At 40.8% G+C, this 17,092-nt stretch overlaps 1 protein-coding gene across 2 annotated transcripts in view; it reads right to left on the reverse strand.

The window, feature by feature from the left end:
• Cdh2 (cadherin 2) overlaps positions 1-17,092 on the reverse strand; it is a 233,185-nt gene that overhangs the window by 49,459 nt on the left and 166,634 nt on the right. For both annotated transcript variants that reach the window (XM_026777786.1, XM_026777785.1), the window contains exons 3-7: positions 10,846-11,072; positions 9,036-9,182; positions 7,075-7,230; positions 4,746-4,890; positions 1,530-1,702 (exon numbers count right to left, since the gene is read on the reverse strand). In XM_026777786.1, coding sequence (XP_026633587.1) covers positions 1,530-1,702; positions 4,746-4,890; positions 7,075-7,230; positions 9,036-9,182; positions 10,846-11,072 — 848 coding nt within the window. The remainder of the gene's footprint in view (positions 1-1,529; positions 1,703-4,745; positions 4,891-7,074; positions 7,231-9,035; positions 9,183-10,845; positions 11,073-17,092) is intronic.

Below are 17,092 nucleotides of genomic sequence, written 5' to 3' on the forward strand. Positions count from 1 at the left end.
ACTCCACCTAGACCAGAAGAGGACACCATGTGTCCACTCCACTGCACTCCACCTCACTCTTTGGAACAGAATCTGTACAGAACCTGGAGCTAGGCTGGCAGTCAGCAAGTTCCATGATTCCCCAATCGCTGTGCCCACATTGTGCTGAGTTTACAGGAACCGTGCAATGACTGGCCTTTTATGTAGATCTGGGGATCCGAACTCGAGTCCTCATGCCAGCACAGTAAGCACATATACCCACTGGGCCATTTCTCCAGTGCCCTGAACTTTGAAAGCACCACAAGAACTAAATTCACCTTTGGATTACTGAACATTTTCAGAGGCCAAGCACCTTTAGAGAAAGAAGTACCAACAGTGGAAGTCAATGGATAAAATGTCACAGGTCATACTTTCAGTAGACTTCACAGACATAAATAAATTCATCTTGATTGGTTCTGTTAATTGATTATAGTGTTTATGTAACTAGCAGCCATGTTGCCTTCTCTTCAATTCATGTGAACACTACTGGATCAGATAAAGTACCAAACCCAACTTCCCCATTCTTTCTCAATGATATACATCATGATGGACATGATGGTTCTCTTTGACATAATCTGAGATATGATTGCAGCAAAAGCTGACTCAGCATGGAAATTGAAACCCACAGTTCTCCAGGTGTTGGTACTTGGAGAATTCACTTGAACAATGATTCTGCATGTTCAATAACCTTGCCAAGCTGTAAGACAACTGCCAGGACACAGACTAGAGAAAGGGTGTGAAGGTTTCCTGAGGAGAGAGCTTTAGGAGAAGGCACAAGGAGGCTGGAGGATGAAAGTGTTCAATGTCTAGAAAAACAGGCTCAAAAGGCCCTTTCAGATGGGACATTATGAGCAAAACGCAGTGCTCAGGACTACGCATCCACCTGACACTTTACCAAAATATGCGTATTCTCTCACATTGAGTCACAGTGGTGTTCAATGTGGTCAATGTTGGTGTTTCAGGAACATACATTCCACAAGTGTGATTCTCGACATCACCAGCTTTAAATGCTCGACAGTAGAATTAACACAGTTACCAGTGTTCAGACTTGGAAAGTAAATTCTCTTAGAGGTCAGAAGCAAGTGCCAGAAAGATGATAACTGCCTTGCAACATGGCCACCAGGCAATTCGCAGAACCCCAGACACACAACCACAGGCACATTATTTGTAGTCTCTGAAAATGAATTCAGAGACATATTCCTTGACTATGATGTCTAGCTTGGTTCCCCACGAAAACCTTTGACTATGAACAAAAATAGGAGGAATCTTTAAAAAAAAAAAACAAAAAAACCCCTCCAAAATTGGAAAAAAGAGAGTATTGGCCTAACTTAGTGAAATATCACTGAAGCTGACATTAACTTATACCGTATACACAACATTTACGACATGAAGTTCTGTGAGAACTCCCACTGCTGACCAAGAGCGGAACTGAGCATGGGAGTGAGAGTTTGCATCCACCCCGGCTGCCTCTAAGACATGCACACATTCAGGACAGTTTGGGGTCAACTTACCTCTCGATCCAGACCAGCTGCCACAGTGATGATATCCCCAGTCTCATTGTTGATTGTAAACATATTGGGTGACGGGGTGCTGGGAGCCTGTGACAGGATCCTGTACCTCAGCATCCCATTCAGGGCATTGGGGTCGTCTGCATCAATAGCAGTGACTGTCATCACGTAAGTCCCTAGAGGTGAACAGAGCAGGTCATCCTTCACTCCAGGGAGCCTAAAATCAGGCATCCTTAGTATCTTGCCTGTCTTGTTCCCACTTTTTCACATGCAACAAAAAAGTTTAAATCCTTCAAAGAAAAATATTTTTTAAAATGATCAAACATGGCAGTGCAGAAGTCAGTTGGTAGAATGTCTGTCATGGAAGCATAAGGGCAAGGGTTCCAGGAGGTGTGTGCTTGTAATTCCTCCAGTGCTATGGAGATGGACACAGTCAATTCCTGGGACTCGCTACACATCCAAGCCAGCCTAGTCTAATTGGTGCCAATGAGAAACCCTGACCGAAAAAAAGGTAAAATGGGCTTTTCTTGAAGAGTGACACCCACTGGCCTGGCATGCATGTGCATCCCCAAGCCCATACATACCATCATAACAAACATAAACTAGACGCAAAAAAAATTAAGAAATACACATGTTTATAGACTTAATTCTTCCCATACCTAGAAAACAAATCTAGTCTATGATCCCCAAAGGGCTCATGGTCAACTTTAATTTACATAGATGCAACGAACAAGAAATAGAGATACTATTTGCAAAACTATTTTATGGCCACCCATTCCTCTCTCTGGTTCCACAGAGCTTGCTGGGGGTAGTTCTTCCCAGTGCCCAGGTCATTTTCTGAGGGGAAGCTATGTGACAGGGAGAGCCCATTCCACTGCCCCGGGGCAGAAGGAAGCACGCTAGGCAGTACTGCTCTGCTATGCTGAGTAGACACTCAGCATTGCGCACCGTTATTTTTCTTAAGATTCAAGGAAGACTGTAACTGGCCTGGGGACTTTAACCCACTGAATATTTTTAAAACTAAATATGGAAATCAGATTATCCAAGCAGGCACTAAGAGAACCCAGTCACTTTTAGACTAGTTTGTTTTGTGAGAACTATTTAGAACAGAATGAGAAAATGTTCTGTCTCTGTCTTCTAGGAAACAGAGAGTCAGGGCTTACTTTAAGAATGTAGGGAATTCACCCCAGAATTGGTCATGGCTTAGCTGTATTATTCAAATATCTTTTCAAAACTCGTTCTTTCCAACAAGATATTCTGTCTGATTAAGCAGCATGTCCACACCTTTTTTAGTTTAGAAACTTTATTTCATATATTTCAATTGACTGGCTTTCCCTTTCTTTCCCCTGCTAGACTGAAGCTCTTGCAGGGCAAGGGAGCTTCCAACCACAGGAAGTATACCCCGGAAATTCAAAACTGCCTGCAAAGGAGCTTCCAACCACAGGAAGTACACCCCGGAAATTCAAGACTGCCTGCAAGGGAGCTTCTAACCACAGGAAGTGCACCCTGAGTAGTTTTTCCTTATAGTGATCACTCAGAGACTTCCATTCATGGGATGTTTAACTAGAAACTCATGATTGGATGTGAATAGGTATAGCTTGAATGGCTTATTTCATATAACAAGACTTGTAATGGAGTGGATTAGCTAAAGTCTGAAATAACCAAACAGGAAAATGATAATTAAAAATAAAACTTCTGTAGTCAAAATGTCCAAAGCTTATTTATATTGTAGGATATTTCCATGAGATACATTTTATTTACTTACTTATATGTTTATCTGTGTGTGCGCGCATGTGTGTGTGTGTGTGTGTGTGCGCGCGCGCGCGCGCATCACAACATGCATGTAGAGCTCAGAAGACAACTTCCAGGAGTCTGTTCTCTCTTCCCACCAAGTGAGTCCTAAGGATTGAACTGAAGTCCTCAGGATTAGCTCATGCTTTTAATGACTGAGCCATCTCGCCAGCTGCACAAGATCCATTTTAGTAAGGCTTGGTCTGATTCTTAGGCCTTCATTATACTGTCGTTTAAAATGTGTGAGACTGGAGGATACCTTGTCTGAAAATGAGTCTGAAGGAGCCACAGAGGGCAGAGTCCCCTCCATGCCTCTCTCCGCCCTCCAGCAGCTCCCCACACCTACCTCTCTTTATCTTGGAGGATATAGACAACACTTGGACCTACAGTCTAAGGCAGAGTTGTTTCTTCCCACAAATTAGCTGATGCCTTAGGAACCTGCAGACATTGGTGGGAAGGCCAAGGTACAAGTGCATATGTGTCTTTAAATGGTGATATTTTATAAAAACAGAATAATTAAATCTCTCAAAACACCAAATCTGCCCACAAAGGCTGGTAAAACATTTATTTTTTTCTTTCCTTTACAGACTGAGTGATTGGGTCTGCTAGGCTTTCAGACTAAATAGGCCTCTCTGGCCTGGCTAATTTGTGATTGAAGTCCTTAGTTTTCAGTACAAGACTCTGAAATGTCAACCACGTCACAATGGCAAGATGCTTTCGGCAAGGGCTGCCTCAAGGCCAGGCCACTTTCCTTATGATAGCTGAAAGAGGGTTGTGGAGGATATGGGGCAGGGCACTCTAGAAGTAAATACCCAGTGTGTCACAGCTGTCACCAGCCCTGCCTTGCCTGTGGTTTCACTGCCTTGTAACATGCACCAAGTAGCTTTTTCTGATCCTCTGTTCCCTCTAAGGAAATCTGTACTCTGTACATCTAAAGTCTCTCACGTGACACTACAAAGCAAAGAAAGGCTACTATAGATTCTGTAGGTTCTTGTCTTCAAACAAGGGAGAAATCACAAGGGATGAAGAGATGTTTAGCGGTTTTCCCTCTTCACTTTTCCCCTTAGTTGCTTCCATTTGCTTCAAAAGCACCATGAATGACAGATAATATTAAAAGATAGATACATTCTTTTTCTTAGTGCTATCACAGATTCAGTTACAAATATTTTTCTCTCTGAGGAAATATTTGGTAGATCAGTTTAGCCTTGAGCTCAACATATAGCTGAGGATAACCCTGAATTCATGCTCCTACTGCTTCCACCTCCCAACTGCATGGATTGTCGTTGTCATCCACCATGTCAAGGCCCAGTTCTTTTTCAGTGATAAGAGATCCAACCCAGGTCTTTGCGCTTGCTCAGCAAGTATTTTACCAGCTGGGCTATCATACTATATTTCTTTAACTCATGATCTATTACTGTCCTAACTTACCTGGCTTTGATCCTTCTGGAACAGACCCATTCCAAACTTGGTGTAGGAATTCAGGTCTGTTATCATTCATGTCAATGACATTGATGACAATGTCAATGGGGTTCTCCACTTGGTTGCCATTGATGTCCACTGCATGTGCCCTCAACTGCAAAAGCAACCAGAGGACAGAGCCACTTAAAGATCTGTCTGGGAGATGACCCAACATGTGGTCACCATGCTGCCACAGCAGCAAGAACATCCTGAGGACAGACAGGCATGGTTCCCCTCCCAAGCTGTCCCAACTCTGATATGAGCAGAGTTCAGTAGCAGAAAGCCACCTATCCTCTAGGTGAGGACTCGTGCTGAGTATGAAGCTTTTAGTTGATTCACAGAGAGAGAGCTAGAGGACCAAAAACCAGAGCATGGTGATTGCCACATGGCTCTCAGCGGACAGAGCCCAGGTCCAAAGCCAGCTGTGTCCAGATTGAAAATATCTATTTGTTAAGTACAGTACTGTTTTTAAATGACACCTTTTTTAAAAAATAAATTGTACATGAAGAAGGTACGTGTGTATAAGACATTCCTCACCACAGTCCTAGAGGATAGTATCAGTGTTTCTCTGGGAAATCCTGTTGTTCTTCACCATAAACAAATACAATCACTCCATTACTCTGGCCTGATTATCTTCTTAATCTTCTAGAAAACAGTGGTTGCATCTTTTTCAAGAGCTATCCACTGTACTATTTCTTTCTAAGTGGGATGTTTTCACTCTTTCCTTATGTCCTCCAATCTGCAGGCTACTTTAGGGTATGTCCTTATCCAGTTAGAGCAGCATCAAGACATCCTTTTGATTTCTAGATTACTACAGACATAACACAATGTAAATTTTATTACTGTTTTTCAATCCTTTTGAAGATACTTTCTTCTTGATTTATTTAACACAATATATTCCATTAACAGATTCTTAATACTGAAATTTAATTATAGTTATGTAAAATAATAAATCCCAATTACTCTAAATACTTGCAATTCTGTAATTAATTCTATTTTGCTGGTGTTGCTTTGAATGCATACATAGCAAGCATTTGAGAAACAATTTGCTTGGGTCTCGGCTGAATATATTTATTTGCTGAATTTTCACCACAGGATCTTAGATGATGAGAAGTAAAGCAGGAAAACACTGGAGTGTTTGCTCCTGTGTTGATCATCACCAATAGAGACTACCCTAACTAGAGTATTAAGTCCTACCTCCATCCAGCTATGCAGTCTTTGTCAAAGACTTCCAAGTATTATTTCCATTTTTGTATGTCAGAACAAAATAAAAAATTATTATCTGTTGTTCCCTCATGAATTTTAAAACAATAAGATTGTAAATAATCAAGGTAATGATTGAGTTCTGAGTCACAGAACTCAAAACGTATTCAACTTTCCCTAGGCTTGTCTCTTTAGTTCAAGGGGAATCTGTGTAACTGTAAGACACCAGCAATTTTAAAGTTTTCTTCCGGTGCATGAATTTAAATGTTATTGGTGAGAAAATTCAGAATCGAGTAGCATCATGCATGGGGGAAGGCTTAATGACCACTGGAGATGGCAATGCAAAAATGGTGTTGGTTAACAGACTGGGCAAAGCCAGACCGTGTCAAGATCCTAACTCTCTCTGTTAAAATCGTTCCGTGGAGGCTAAACATTTGAAATACAAGAAGCAAAGGTGATAGACAAAACCTGAGATGATGAGGAGCTCAGGTTCAGGAGGGCCCTGATCAACACCCCTGGAAAGCTACAATTTACGTCATACATGTACTTAAATGAACTTGATGATACAAATATGAAGTAACTGATGCCTATGAAAAAATAATAAAAGAGAGAAAATATAGGAAGACTAGGCATGGAAACCCTATTGAAAAAAGCTCTTCATAAGAGAAAAAATTAATAAGATGCAGTCTGAAAGGAGATTCACCATAAATTACAAACAGGTTTGCTGTGATTATAGCACTAGACACATCAAAAATCTGTGGTCTGAATGTTTACATACTGCTGCTCTGATCCTGTCCATCCAAACCTGTTCGAGTGGGTTCTCTCAGCCATTTATATGAAGGCAAGTACTGGCATGTCAAAAGTGATGGTGTCTCAGGCCATTTCCCTGGGTTTGATGTTATTTTGATATGACTTGTTTCATAGCATACATCGATTTCATAAACATGCTTATTAAAGGAAGCAGAAAGCCTGCAGATCCTTTTCTGGTGTTAAACCTCAGTGTTGAAACCATGGGAGTGTCCTGAGGCAATGGAAAGCCACACATACACACATTCTGAAGAGCAGCCACAGACTCAATAGTTGGCTGGAAGCTTACGTGAAACCGGGCTATCAGCTCGCGATCCAGAGGCTTGGTGACTGACAGCTGCCCTGAGATGGGGTTGATAATGAAGATGCCCGTAGGAGGCTGGTCAGCTCCTGGCCCAGTGACACTGTACCTCAGGGACAGGTTTTTATCTCTATCAGACCTGATCTGGGGATCAAGAAAACGATCATGTAAGCAGATAACAATAGCATGTTTGTTACGGGGCACACCACTCTTCAGATCCTTGCTTCACCCCCGCCCCCACCCACACCCATGTATCAGTGACCTCTCCCTTACTCTGCTTTCTTTTTCCCTTCCTCTCACCCCCCCCCTTCTCTCTGTGTGTTGTATGTGTCATGCATACATACATGTGGGCCTTTTCTGGATTTGACCTCCACCTTGTTCTTTGAGGCAGGGTCTCTCTGTGAATCTGGAGTTCACTGATTTCTGTGGACAGCCTAGCCAGCAAGCCTTAAGGGTTCTTGCTTCTGATCCCCCAGCCCTGAAGTTACAGGTAGGATCTGAACTCATGTCCTTGTGCTGTATGGAAAGCACTCTACAACTATGCCGTCTTCCAATTCTATTCTTTGTTTTTTGGTGGTGGGCTTAAGAAGAGATATTACCTATCCCCAGAAAGACTTGGGGTAACCCTTTCATCTAAATAAGCACTAGCTGGGAGTTGTACAAAATGCCAAAACTTAACAGTGTCCACTTTTAGAGAAAATTGCCATAAAATATTTACAATACAGTAACAAGTGTCTAATTTAATAAAAATCATATTGTCTTCACATATTAGAGATGGTAAGAAATAATAATTGTTTAGCCACAGCTTGAAAGAACCTTATGTGGGACTCTGTTCCTGGGGACATCAGATTTCTTTGCTTCCATTGCACTAACTCAGTGCAAGAAAAGCTTCTTATGTTGTTTTCAAGTGGTACTGAAGGCTGCAATTCTCTTTTCTAAGAAAGCATCTCGGGGAGGTTCTTTGGGTATATTTGATACTCCTAATAAAAGGACATCCTGTCAGAGCAGAGCAGGTTAGAGAAATGGAAAATGAAAGAAAGGTAGAGACAGAGAAAGGGCAGGGTGAGCAATAATAAATGTGGATCTTTATGTACTAGGTAAGGGAAATTAATCCAGCCATTTGATCTAGAGATATTTCTTAACTTAGCACATAATTCTGATCTTCAGTCATATTTTATGAGTGTTGATAAAAAGCACTTCTATTTGGGGTTATGCTCATTGTTAAATTGAACTATATAATACACATTTGGATAGGATATACAACACAAATAAATGACTTATTTAAAAAGCTCACAGCTTTTTATGTATGTGTTGGAGTACTAAAATAATCATAGAAACATTTGCATTTTAATAAATGGGAATATGATGATTCAATATTATTGTACTTTTAAGTAAATAATACCCTGTTGATTTTACTTATTTTTTCTCATGTCTGACGGTATGCTGTGAAAGTAACTGCAGAACTCTCGCAGAACTCTCCTTCTCAGATTTGAAAGGCTTGAGTTTTGCACTACCCCAGGGATTCTGTTAATGGTACCAGAGATCATTTTTTCCCTTAAAAAAAAAAAAAAACCCTGCAAGTGCACTTGGTGCTGACAGTTTTAGCAATGATTGCCCTTTATTTCTTTTCTCCTCTGTCCCAAACTATCTTCGGAGGGCAGAGATCAACATGAAATGTCCTGGATAAGACTATGTTTTCAATAGTGAGAGCTGGAAGGGGAGGGATGGGGTGGTGTTGGGGTTCACGGGTTCACAAAAGCCCTATCATTCAGTGCCCAGCTCCTAGGAGAGTTGTGTGTATAAATAATCCAAGAGAACAAAGGAAAGTGAAGGAGGCTTCTTACGAATTCCACTTCCACTCAGATTCACCTGTATTTCTACATGCCATAAACCATCTCTAATGTGTCCTAGCCACAAAATAATTAAAATGACAGCTCCTCACTCCTTACCCTGACAAGCTCTTGAGGAAACGGTCCTCTGGAGTTTTCTGGTAAATTGATTGGCGGGATGACCCAGTCTCTCTTCTGCCTTTGTAGGGAACCACTGTGCTTGGCGAGTTGTCTGGGGAATACTATTTCTTCAATTTCATGTGGGTCCTTTGCATTAAACGGCAAGAAAACATACCTGAGGACTAGGAAGATCTTTCATTCTCTACAATCAAATCAACATTACTGGATACCTATGTGCGGAGGAACCACAGTGATTTATGTAAAAAAGTAATCTCAGGAGGCTCTTTCCTCGCTCCTGTTCAGTAACTGCAAATGCTGTGGTGCATATGGGCTGCACCAGTCACTGTGAACTGAATTAGAAACAATTTATTAGATAGTCCAGTTGAGTAAACTACTTGCCGTTTCCATAAACCATCTATGAGAGTAGTTAATATTAAACAAAGTTTAATAGCGCCCTTTTATATATTTCTCATTAGTTTAGACCACAGTTCAGGTAACGCTCCCACTGTACATTAAACTCACATCTCGAGGTGCCGAGATATAATTTGAATTCCAAGAGAAGTTTAATATATACCGCTAAAGAATGTCTCAAATATTTATGACCCTATTAAATCCCACAGAATTAATGCTGTAATTATTCTAAACCTATGTCAGCTGTGATGGATGCAGTAAATGACCCACTTTGCACACTAGGCATTAATCTCTGCTATGTGTCAACATTTTCTTCTGTTTCTCGCAACGTCTGTGGACATTTTAGCCATTAGCCCTTCCTGTCTCTGTGCAAACATCCAAGACAGGTTGCTGGAGCACAGAGCGCCAAAAAAAAAAACAGACGCATCTTTTCACCCCATTAGGTACCAGCCTCCTACTTTATATATCACTCAAGTGGCCTGAGTCCTAGCAACAGTCAATGACTTCATACATTGTATTCTGCATGATCTGAAGCCTTAACTCTAGTATAAGAGAAAAGCAAAATATTTTTCTAGTATATTAATTCTTGTCTGAATGAATGCATTCACAAATAATATTAGGATGGCCTGTGTTCTTATCTGTGACTGTAGTATACAAAACATAATGCCTAGAGTTCAAAGTCATGGCCTTCAACATATATGGGTGTGCCCCTGAATCTTTGTTTGAATAAACTCAAAGAACCTGGTATTTATAAACGGCATAGGATTTCTGAAATCATTACTCTGTCTCACGTAAAATTGTTATGTGGGTATTTGTACAGAGTAAGTGCCCAATAAATGTTTACTGAGCCCAGCAGTTCTCTGTGGAAACCCACTTCCTTTATTCCACCCCAGCTCACAACTGCTTCGGCGAGAGGGAGTATAACACCCCTCTAAAGTTTTCTAAAGCTGCAGGGTGAATATTTCATGCTCCCCCAATTTGTTCATGAGCTAGGACAATACTCAACCCTGTCTCCAGAAACACTTTCCTGTCCATACTGTACATCCGCACACCCTACCTCATAAACTGGACAGATGACATCTCCCAAAGACGTCTTTATTTTGTGGTCATACTTAACAGCTTGTAAAGCATCTCAGAAATATAACAGAACCTACTTCTGATCTGAATTCAATTATAAATCTCAAAATATAAACAAACCTCTCCAAGGCAATTTCTGGTTGCTTGAAAAATACTTAGGCTATCACGTTAGAAACACAACCAAGTACTAATAAAGAGACTGAGGTTGATCAAAATGGAAATACTGGCCATCCATTTATATCGTAAGAATTAAAGCGATAGTCTGTCAGAATGATTAATCTAGTTGCTAAGCATCAGCCGCAAATTGTGTCTGTGACCATACCTTCACAGGCTCTTCAGTTAGGGTTGGCTCCAGGCTGAGGTTTACGGCTACCTGCCACTTCTCCTGGGTCTCTTGGTCTTGGGCGTATATCAGGAACTTCGCCTGCTCTGCAGTGAGAGGAAAGCTTCTCACAGCATACACCGTGCCATCCTCATCGACCTTGAAATCCGCTGGCTCGCTGCTTTCATACTGAACTTTCCTTTTCCGATTGCAGTTGCTGAATTTCACTGGAAAAGAGTACACATGCCGGGTTACTCCACCAACGCGAGCACAGCTGAGGCCATAACATGTATTGGGTTTGGTTAAATGACAATGCAACCGTTTGAAAACACAGAGGCCGATTGCATACGGTGTGTGTGCACGAGTTCCCATGCATCTGCATGTGACTTGCCCAATACGCATAGATACAAAGACCTGAGCTCAAGTTCCATGCCATTCTCCAGAAGACATCTTGGAGTTTGAGGTATCATCTCTTATTTGCCAATTTGGCTAGGCTGGAAGGCCAGTGAGCCCCAGGCATCTCCTGCCACTGCCTCCTAGAGCCTAGAATGATGAACATGATCATCACTCCCAGCATTTGTACGCGCCTTCTGGAGATTGTGCTTGGGTGATTATGGTATCACAGAACGCACATCATTAGCTGAGCCATCTCCAAAACATTAGGAAGTTTATCTTCGTACCACAGACCAAGGTTAGTTTCTCTAACTCCAGGTTATGCATATGAGGATTATGCCAAGTTCAACTGACAGCAGGGAGAATAGAGTCCCAAAAGAAAACAGTTACATTCACACTGAGGTCCTCAATGTGTACAGACTTTCTTCCTATGTCTTTTGCAAGCACGAGAGTGCAACTATGGACAGAACAAGCATGTTTTGGCAAGAATTTACAATTTAGAGATGATGTAAAATATGCAGGAGGGTATGCCTAGGCTTCATGAAAAGAAGGTTATAGGCCACTTACATGTCAGAGACTTGAGCATCCTTGGAGTTTGGTACCCTGAACCAAACCTCCCCTCAGAGAAGGAGGCATAGCTACACCACATATGGTGAGCTGTTGCCCTGCATCTCCTTGTTTAAGCTTCCCTTCCACCTCACCATTCTTAGACACTGGGCCATCAGGTACATCTGCTTTCAACCTTGACCCCCTTGTGCTAACATTGCTTCCTGCCTTCTAATGAGCTCCCATCATCCCTCATTGCCAGCTGTGAATGGTTTTTATCTTCATATACCAACCAGAATTCTATCCCCAGCTGCCCAGATGAACTGTACACTCAACTAGAAATGCATCCCACACCTGGGAGCCTCAGCTGCCAGTTACACTGCTCACTTCCGGGTCTGGGACCTTAGTGTGTTATTACTCTTGGACAAATACTCGAAGGAAGGAAATTCTGGGCATCTTCATCAATACCCATAATGTGTTGTAGAATCCCAGGAACTCATACTAGTGAAAGGTGAAAACTGATAATTCTTATTCCTCAGGGAGATTATGTACTTTTGTTTTCTAACTCTAAATTTTTACCAAATGGGAACAAATATGCATCTTGAAAATGTTTAAATAAGAAAAATCAATATCTTAGGATGGGCATGATCAAAACAATTTCAGGATGCCATCCATGCCAGACATAACTGGGTTGTATCCATGCCAGACATAACTGGGTTGTATCCATGTCAGTCACAGCTGGGTTTTATCTATGTCAGTCACAACTGGGCTGTATCCATGCCAGTCACAATTGGGCTGGCTCAAACATTAGGCAAAGTCAGCACTTCGTACATGCAGTGCCAACAAGCCTGCATCTCAACAGATAAGGAAAGTTAGAGTCCACATTTCCAAAGAGAACTGGGTGTGTTCAAGCCACACTGGAAAAATCTCTGAGGAAGCCCACTTCCTTTGCAGCCCACCTTCCTTCGTTCTGAAGAAACATTCCATAGGGATGACAAGTGAAGTCATGGCATAAAAAACAGCTTCCATTTCCCATATAATTAATGCTGCTGTCTGGTTGTGATGATATACGATACCGTGTTGGCAAGTAATAAATACGTCCAAAGTACAGGGTGCACATACAGTCAACTTTCATGTTTCTCAAGGATACAACTGAAAGCTTTTTTATTTGTTATCCATATTATGTTCTTAGAGACAGGGTCTCCCACAGCTCAGGCTATCCTCAACTGAATTACGTAGGCTACAGCGACCCTAAATTCTTGATTTTCTGGCCTCTACCTCCTGAGTGCTGGGATTCCAGAGTTGCATGAGCGCAGTTTACGAAGTCCTTTGTCTCACACACGAACTGATACCTGTTCTTTCAGTTCCGTTCAGATCGATTCACTGAGACAAGCAAAGACTGCAGCCAGTTCCATACCTGTTCATTTTCCCTACTAACCATTAAATACGCGATAGAAGCAATCAAATATTTTAACTACAGGAGATAAAACTTTTCATATAATGCCGTGTAAACCGCCCTTCAAATTTCAGTCACTGAAAGTGAAAATAAAAGTTGTAGCTACAACTAAACTACGTCAAAGTACAAGTAAATATATCTCTAAAGATACCTAGCTCCCTCAATCTTTCATTTCACTTAAAATATTTTCTGGAGAATAACGGCATTTACCTTCTTTGTAAATTAAAATCAACCACAGAAACACTAAAATTTTTTTGGAACTTTGCTGAGAAGTCAAAGACAGACTTACTCTATCTTTTATTAACAGAAGTTACTTTTTGATGCATAAAAAGGAATCCATGATACTCAGCTGGCCCAGAGATGTTATCTAGTCTTCTCTGCATTTTGTCTTATGTCAGCATTGCCACATGCACCCTCCCAGGCCACATCTGGATGGTTGCACCTGTGCCCTGTGTGGTCTTCTCCCAGCAGCAGCTCACCCAACACTAAGAAAGGGCTAACTTTACTATGTCTTCACCACGTGACCTGTGACACTAGTCATACAGTGTTTACCATTTCTTTATAGGTAATTTGGGGCACTAGTCAAACACACATCACGCCTTCACCGGTAGCCTGGGACACTAGTCATGCATGTGTTTATCATGCCTTCACATGTAACCTGTAACACTAGTAATTCATGCATCTATCACACCGATTTTAACTCTCCTAACTTCTTTTTTAATATTTGTTTTTAGTTTTTAAGAGGTATGTGTCTGTGAGTGTCCACACTGAATTCTTAATGCAAATTTTAGACAAAATTTGTATTAACCCTGTGCCCATTATAGCAATCATTTTAATAAGTACTCTTTATTTCTTATGTGACTATGCATTTTCCTCTTAAGAAAACACTATCTTTTTAGTTCCTTGGTTTTGATTTTCTGTGACACCTAGCAGTGATGATGAAAGTACAAATAAGTGTCCATAAATATCTATCAATATCTATGTATATTGATATATATATGTGTGTATATATACATATATCCCATAATATATCTATCAATACCCTACCACTTAAGAAAAGTAGAAGAAGAAAAGAAAGAAAGAGTACTGGAAATGTAGAGAATTTCTAAAGTATACACAGCTGGCTATATCACAAACCCACAACACAATCAATGATCTATGCCAAACCCAAGTCCTTCAAAGGAGCTGCAGTAAGTGTTCATATTTAAGTTTCTGGCAGGGATAATTTGAACTAATTATTTGTTGATGGTGAAGAACTGTGAGGTAGAGTTAAAGGGGGAGCTGGCTCAAGGGTTTGTTATGTCAGCATAAGGACGTGGGCTTGGGTTTGGGGCACCAACATAACATACTGAGCACAGAGCTACATGCCTGTAATCCTTGTGCCATGGAGTAGAAAGAGGAGAATCCCTGGAGCTCACTGGCCAGCTGCAAGTGTGAGCTCCAGCCTCAGTGGCAGATATGCCTTAAAGTAAAGGGTGGAAAGTGACCGAGGGAGAAATCTGACCCTTGACCTTCACATGCCTGTGTACAAACGCCAAACCACATGAAGATGGACACTCATACACGACATATACATGAACAGTGAACTTCTATGCGAGACTCATTATTTCTGCTCTGCAGATGAAGAAGAGAGCCCCAGCCTTGCCATGTACCTAGGACTCCAGCCATTTCCCAGCAAAGGTGTAAAAGAACCAGACTAGTTAACTCACTGAAACCTAAAGAGTCAATCAACAACACAATAAATAGCGAAGAAAAAAATAATGCCTAATTTACAGCTCCGAGAGTGCCATGGCAAACAGTGTTTTAAAAAGTAATTCTTAACTCAGAGTATTGCCCCCAGGGTCCTAGAGAGACAAGATTTGGAGGGGAAAGAGCGTTGGCAGATGGGGAAGAATGTGGGCAGTCAAGGAAGAAAACAGTGGTACTTTTTTTTTCCTTCAAAGTGTCAATGAATATTTTAAGAGTAACAAGAGGTTGTTCTCCGAGAATCTGATACTGGAAAGAATGATTTAGAGGGTTTAAAGGACAATAATTTAAGAAAAGCCAGTTAGTTTTTCCAGTCCCTGCCTCTAATTTATAATTCTTGTGAATTGACTTAATAGACATTATTAGCTTTTTTTTCTTTTTGAGTTTTAAAACAAATACTGATTTTTATTCAATCAAATATTAAATAAGGACAACTTCTTGTTATCATTTAGGTTTGTTGATCTACTTCTTTGTACTAGGAACTGAACCCAGGGCATCAGGCACTGTTAAGCACATACTGTATCATGGAGCTGCATTTCCACCCCCTTTCAGATATAAAGGGATTGTCTCTCTGTGGGGCTGGGTAGATGGTTTAGTGCATATCATACATGCATGAGACTCTGACTGTGATACCCAGCTAGTGCTTGTAACCCAGTGCTTAGGGGATGGAGACAGCAGGATCCATGACTCACTCACTGACTGGTCAGCCAGTCTAACCCCATTGTCAAGATTCAGATCAATGAAGAAGCCCTGTCCCAAAAAAGTAAAGGTAGGGGAGGGAGGTGGGGGGGAGAGAGGGGGGAGGAGAGAGAGAGAGATCTGATGTTGAATTGTTGAATTCTGGTATATTTATACACATGAGTTTGTCAAATGAGCACACATAAAAACACATGAATAAACCAATACCAACAGATCTATATACCACATATAAAATGTTTCATACAATTTGTTTAAAACATGCATTGTGCCACATAATTTTGTGAATTAAATCAGTACAAAAAATTATCACTTTAATAAAAAATAACGAGCAAGTGTTTCAATGGAAAAAATTCCTCTCCAGTAAATGTCAGTTCAGCCTCTGGCTCACTATGTTTAGCATGTTAGCTACCTTGTATTATCTTAAATCTTACAAATTAAAATATCTCCTCATTTCTGGGGAAATGTGTGATTTTCATTTGTTGCCACCTAGTCAGTGTTCCCTGCCTGCTGTCATCTTTGCCTAGGGCCTGGATGCAGCCAGGGAGATTTCCTCCAGCTTGACAATGTGCTAGGACCACAAAGTAAAATTTAAACAAGATGACTGTATTTATACAGAAACTTTATCATTAAAATTAGAAAAGTTCCAGGCTTGATGGCATATGTCTTTAATCTCAGCACTCAGACGGCAGAGGCAGGCAGATCTTTACTTTCTGTGAGTCAGAGCCCAGCCTGGTTTACATAGTAAGCTCTCAGAAAGTGAGAGCTACATAGAGACAGCTTGTCAAAGAACAAAACAAAACAAAGTAGAAACGTAGGAACTATGGTACTTATGTGTATAATTATAGATAATACACTCTTTGGGGGGCTAAAACAAAGATAAGAACCAGAGAAAATCATTTCAAAGGAGATAATAGCCTAGAGATATGGTTTAATTATTAAAGTTAGTATTAAAATTTAGCTTTGAGGATGAAGGGAATAAGGCAAATGTTATACACCTTGACTTGTGCAAAACATAGATGTATATACATGTACACACACACACACACACACACACACACACACACACACACACACTTAGTCCTCTGGAGCCACCTTGCTCTTTTTGTAAAACATTATTCTTATGAATAGTAGATAGAAAAAATAATGAACAAAAATTTTAACTTACGTTTTCAAAACATGAAGCAGTTTTACCGTATTTCATTATGCCAACTTTCAGAAAATGTGATGCAAAATTTATCTTACTCTTTAGGAATGAAAGATTCTTACATATTTGGGACAGGTGAAAAACATTATGTTTTTCTCAAAACCTACTGAACTTACAATGAACCCTACTGTAAGCTAACGTGGCACTGTTCGCTTGCCATTGATAAAGAAGGTGTGACCCTGACATGGGTGTTACTAGTGGGG

Source organism: Microtus ochrogaster, unplaced genomic scaffold (genome assembly GCF_000317375.1).
Source record: "Microtus ochrogaster isolate Prairie Vole_2 unplaced genomic scaffold, MicOch1.0 UNK84, whole genome shotgun sequence".
Lineage (NCBI taxonomy): Eukaryota > Metazoa > Chordata > Mammalia > Rodentia > Cricetidae > Microtus > Microtus ochrogaster.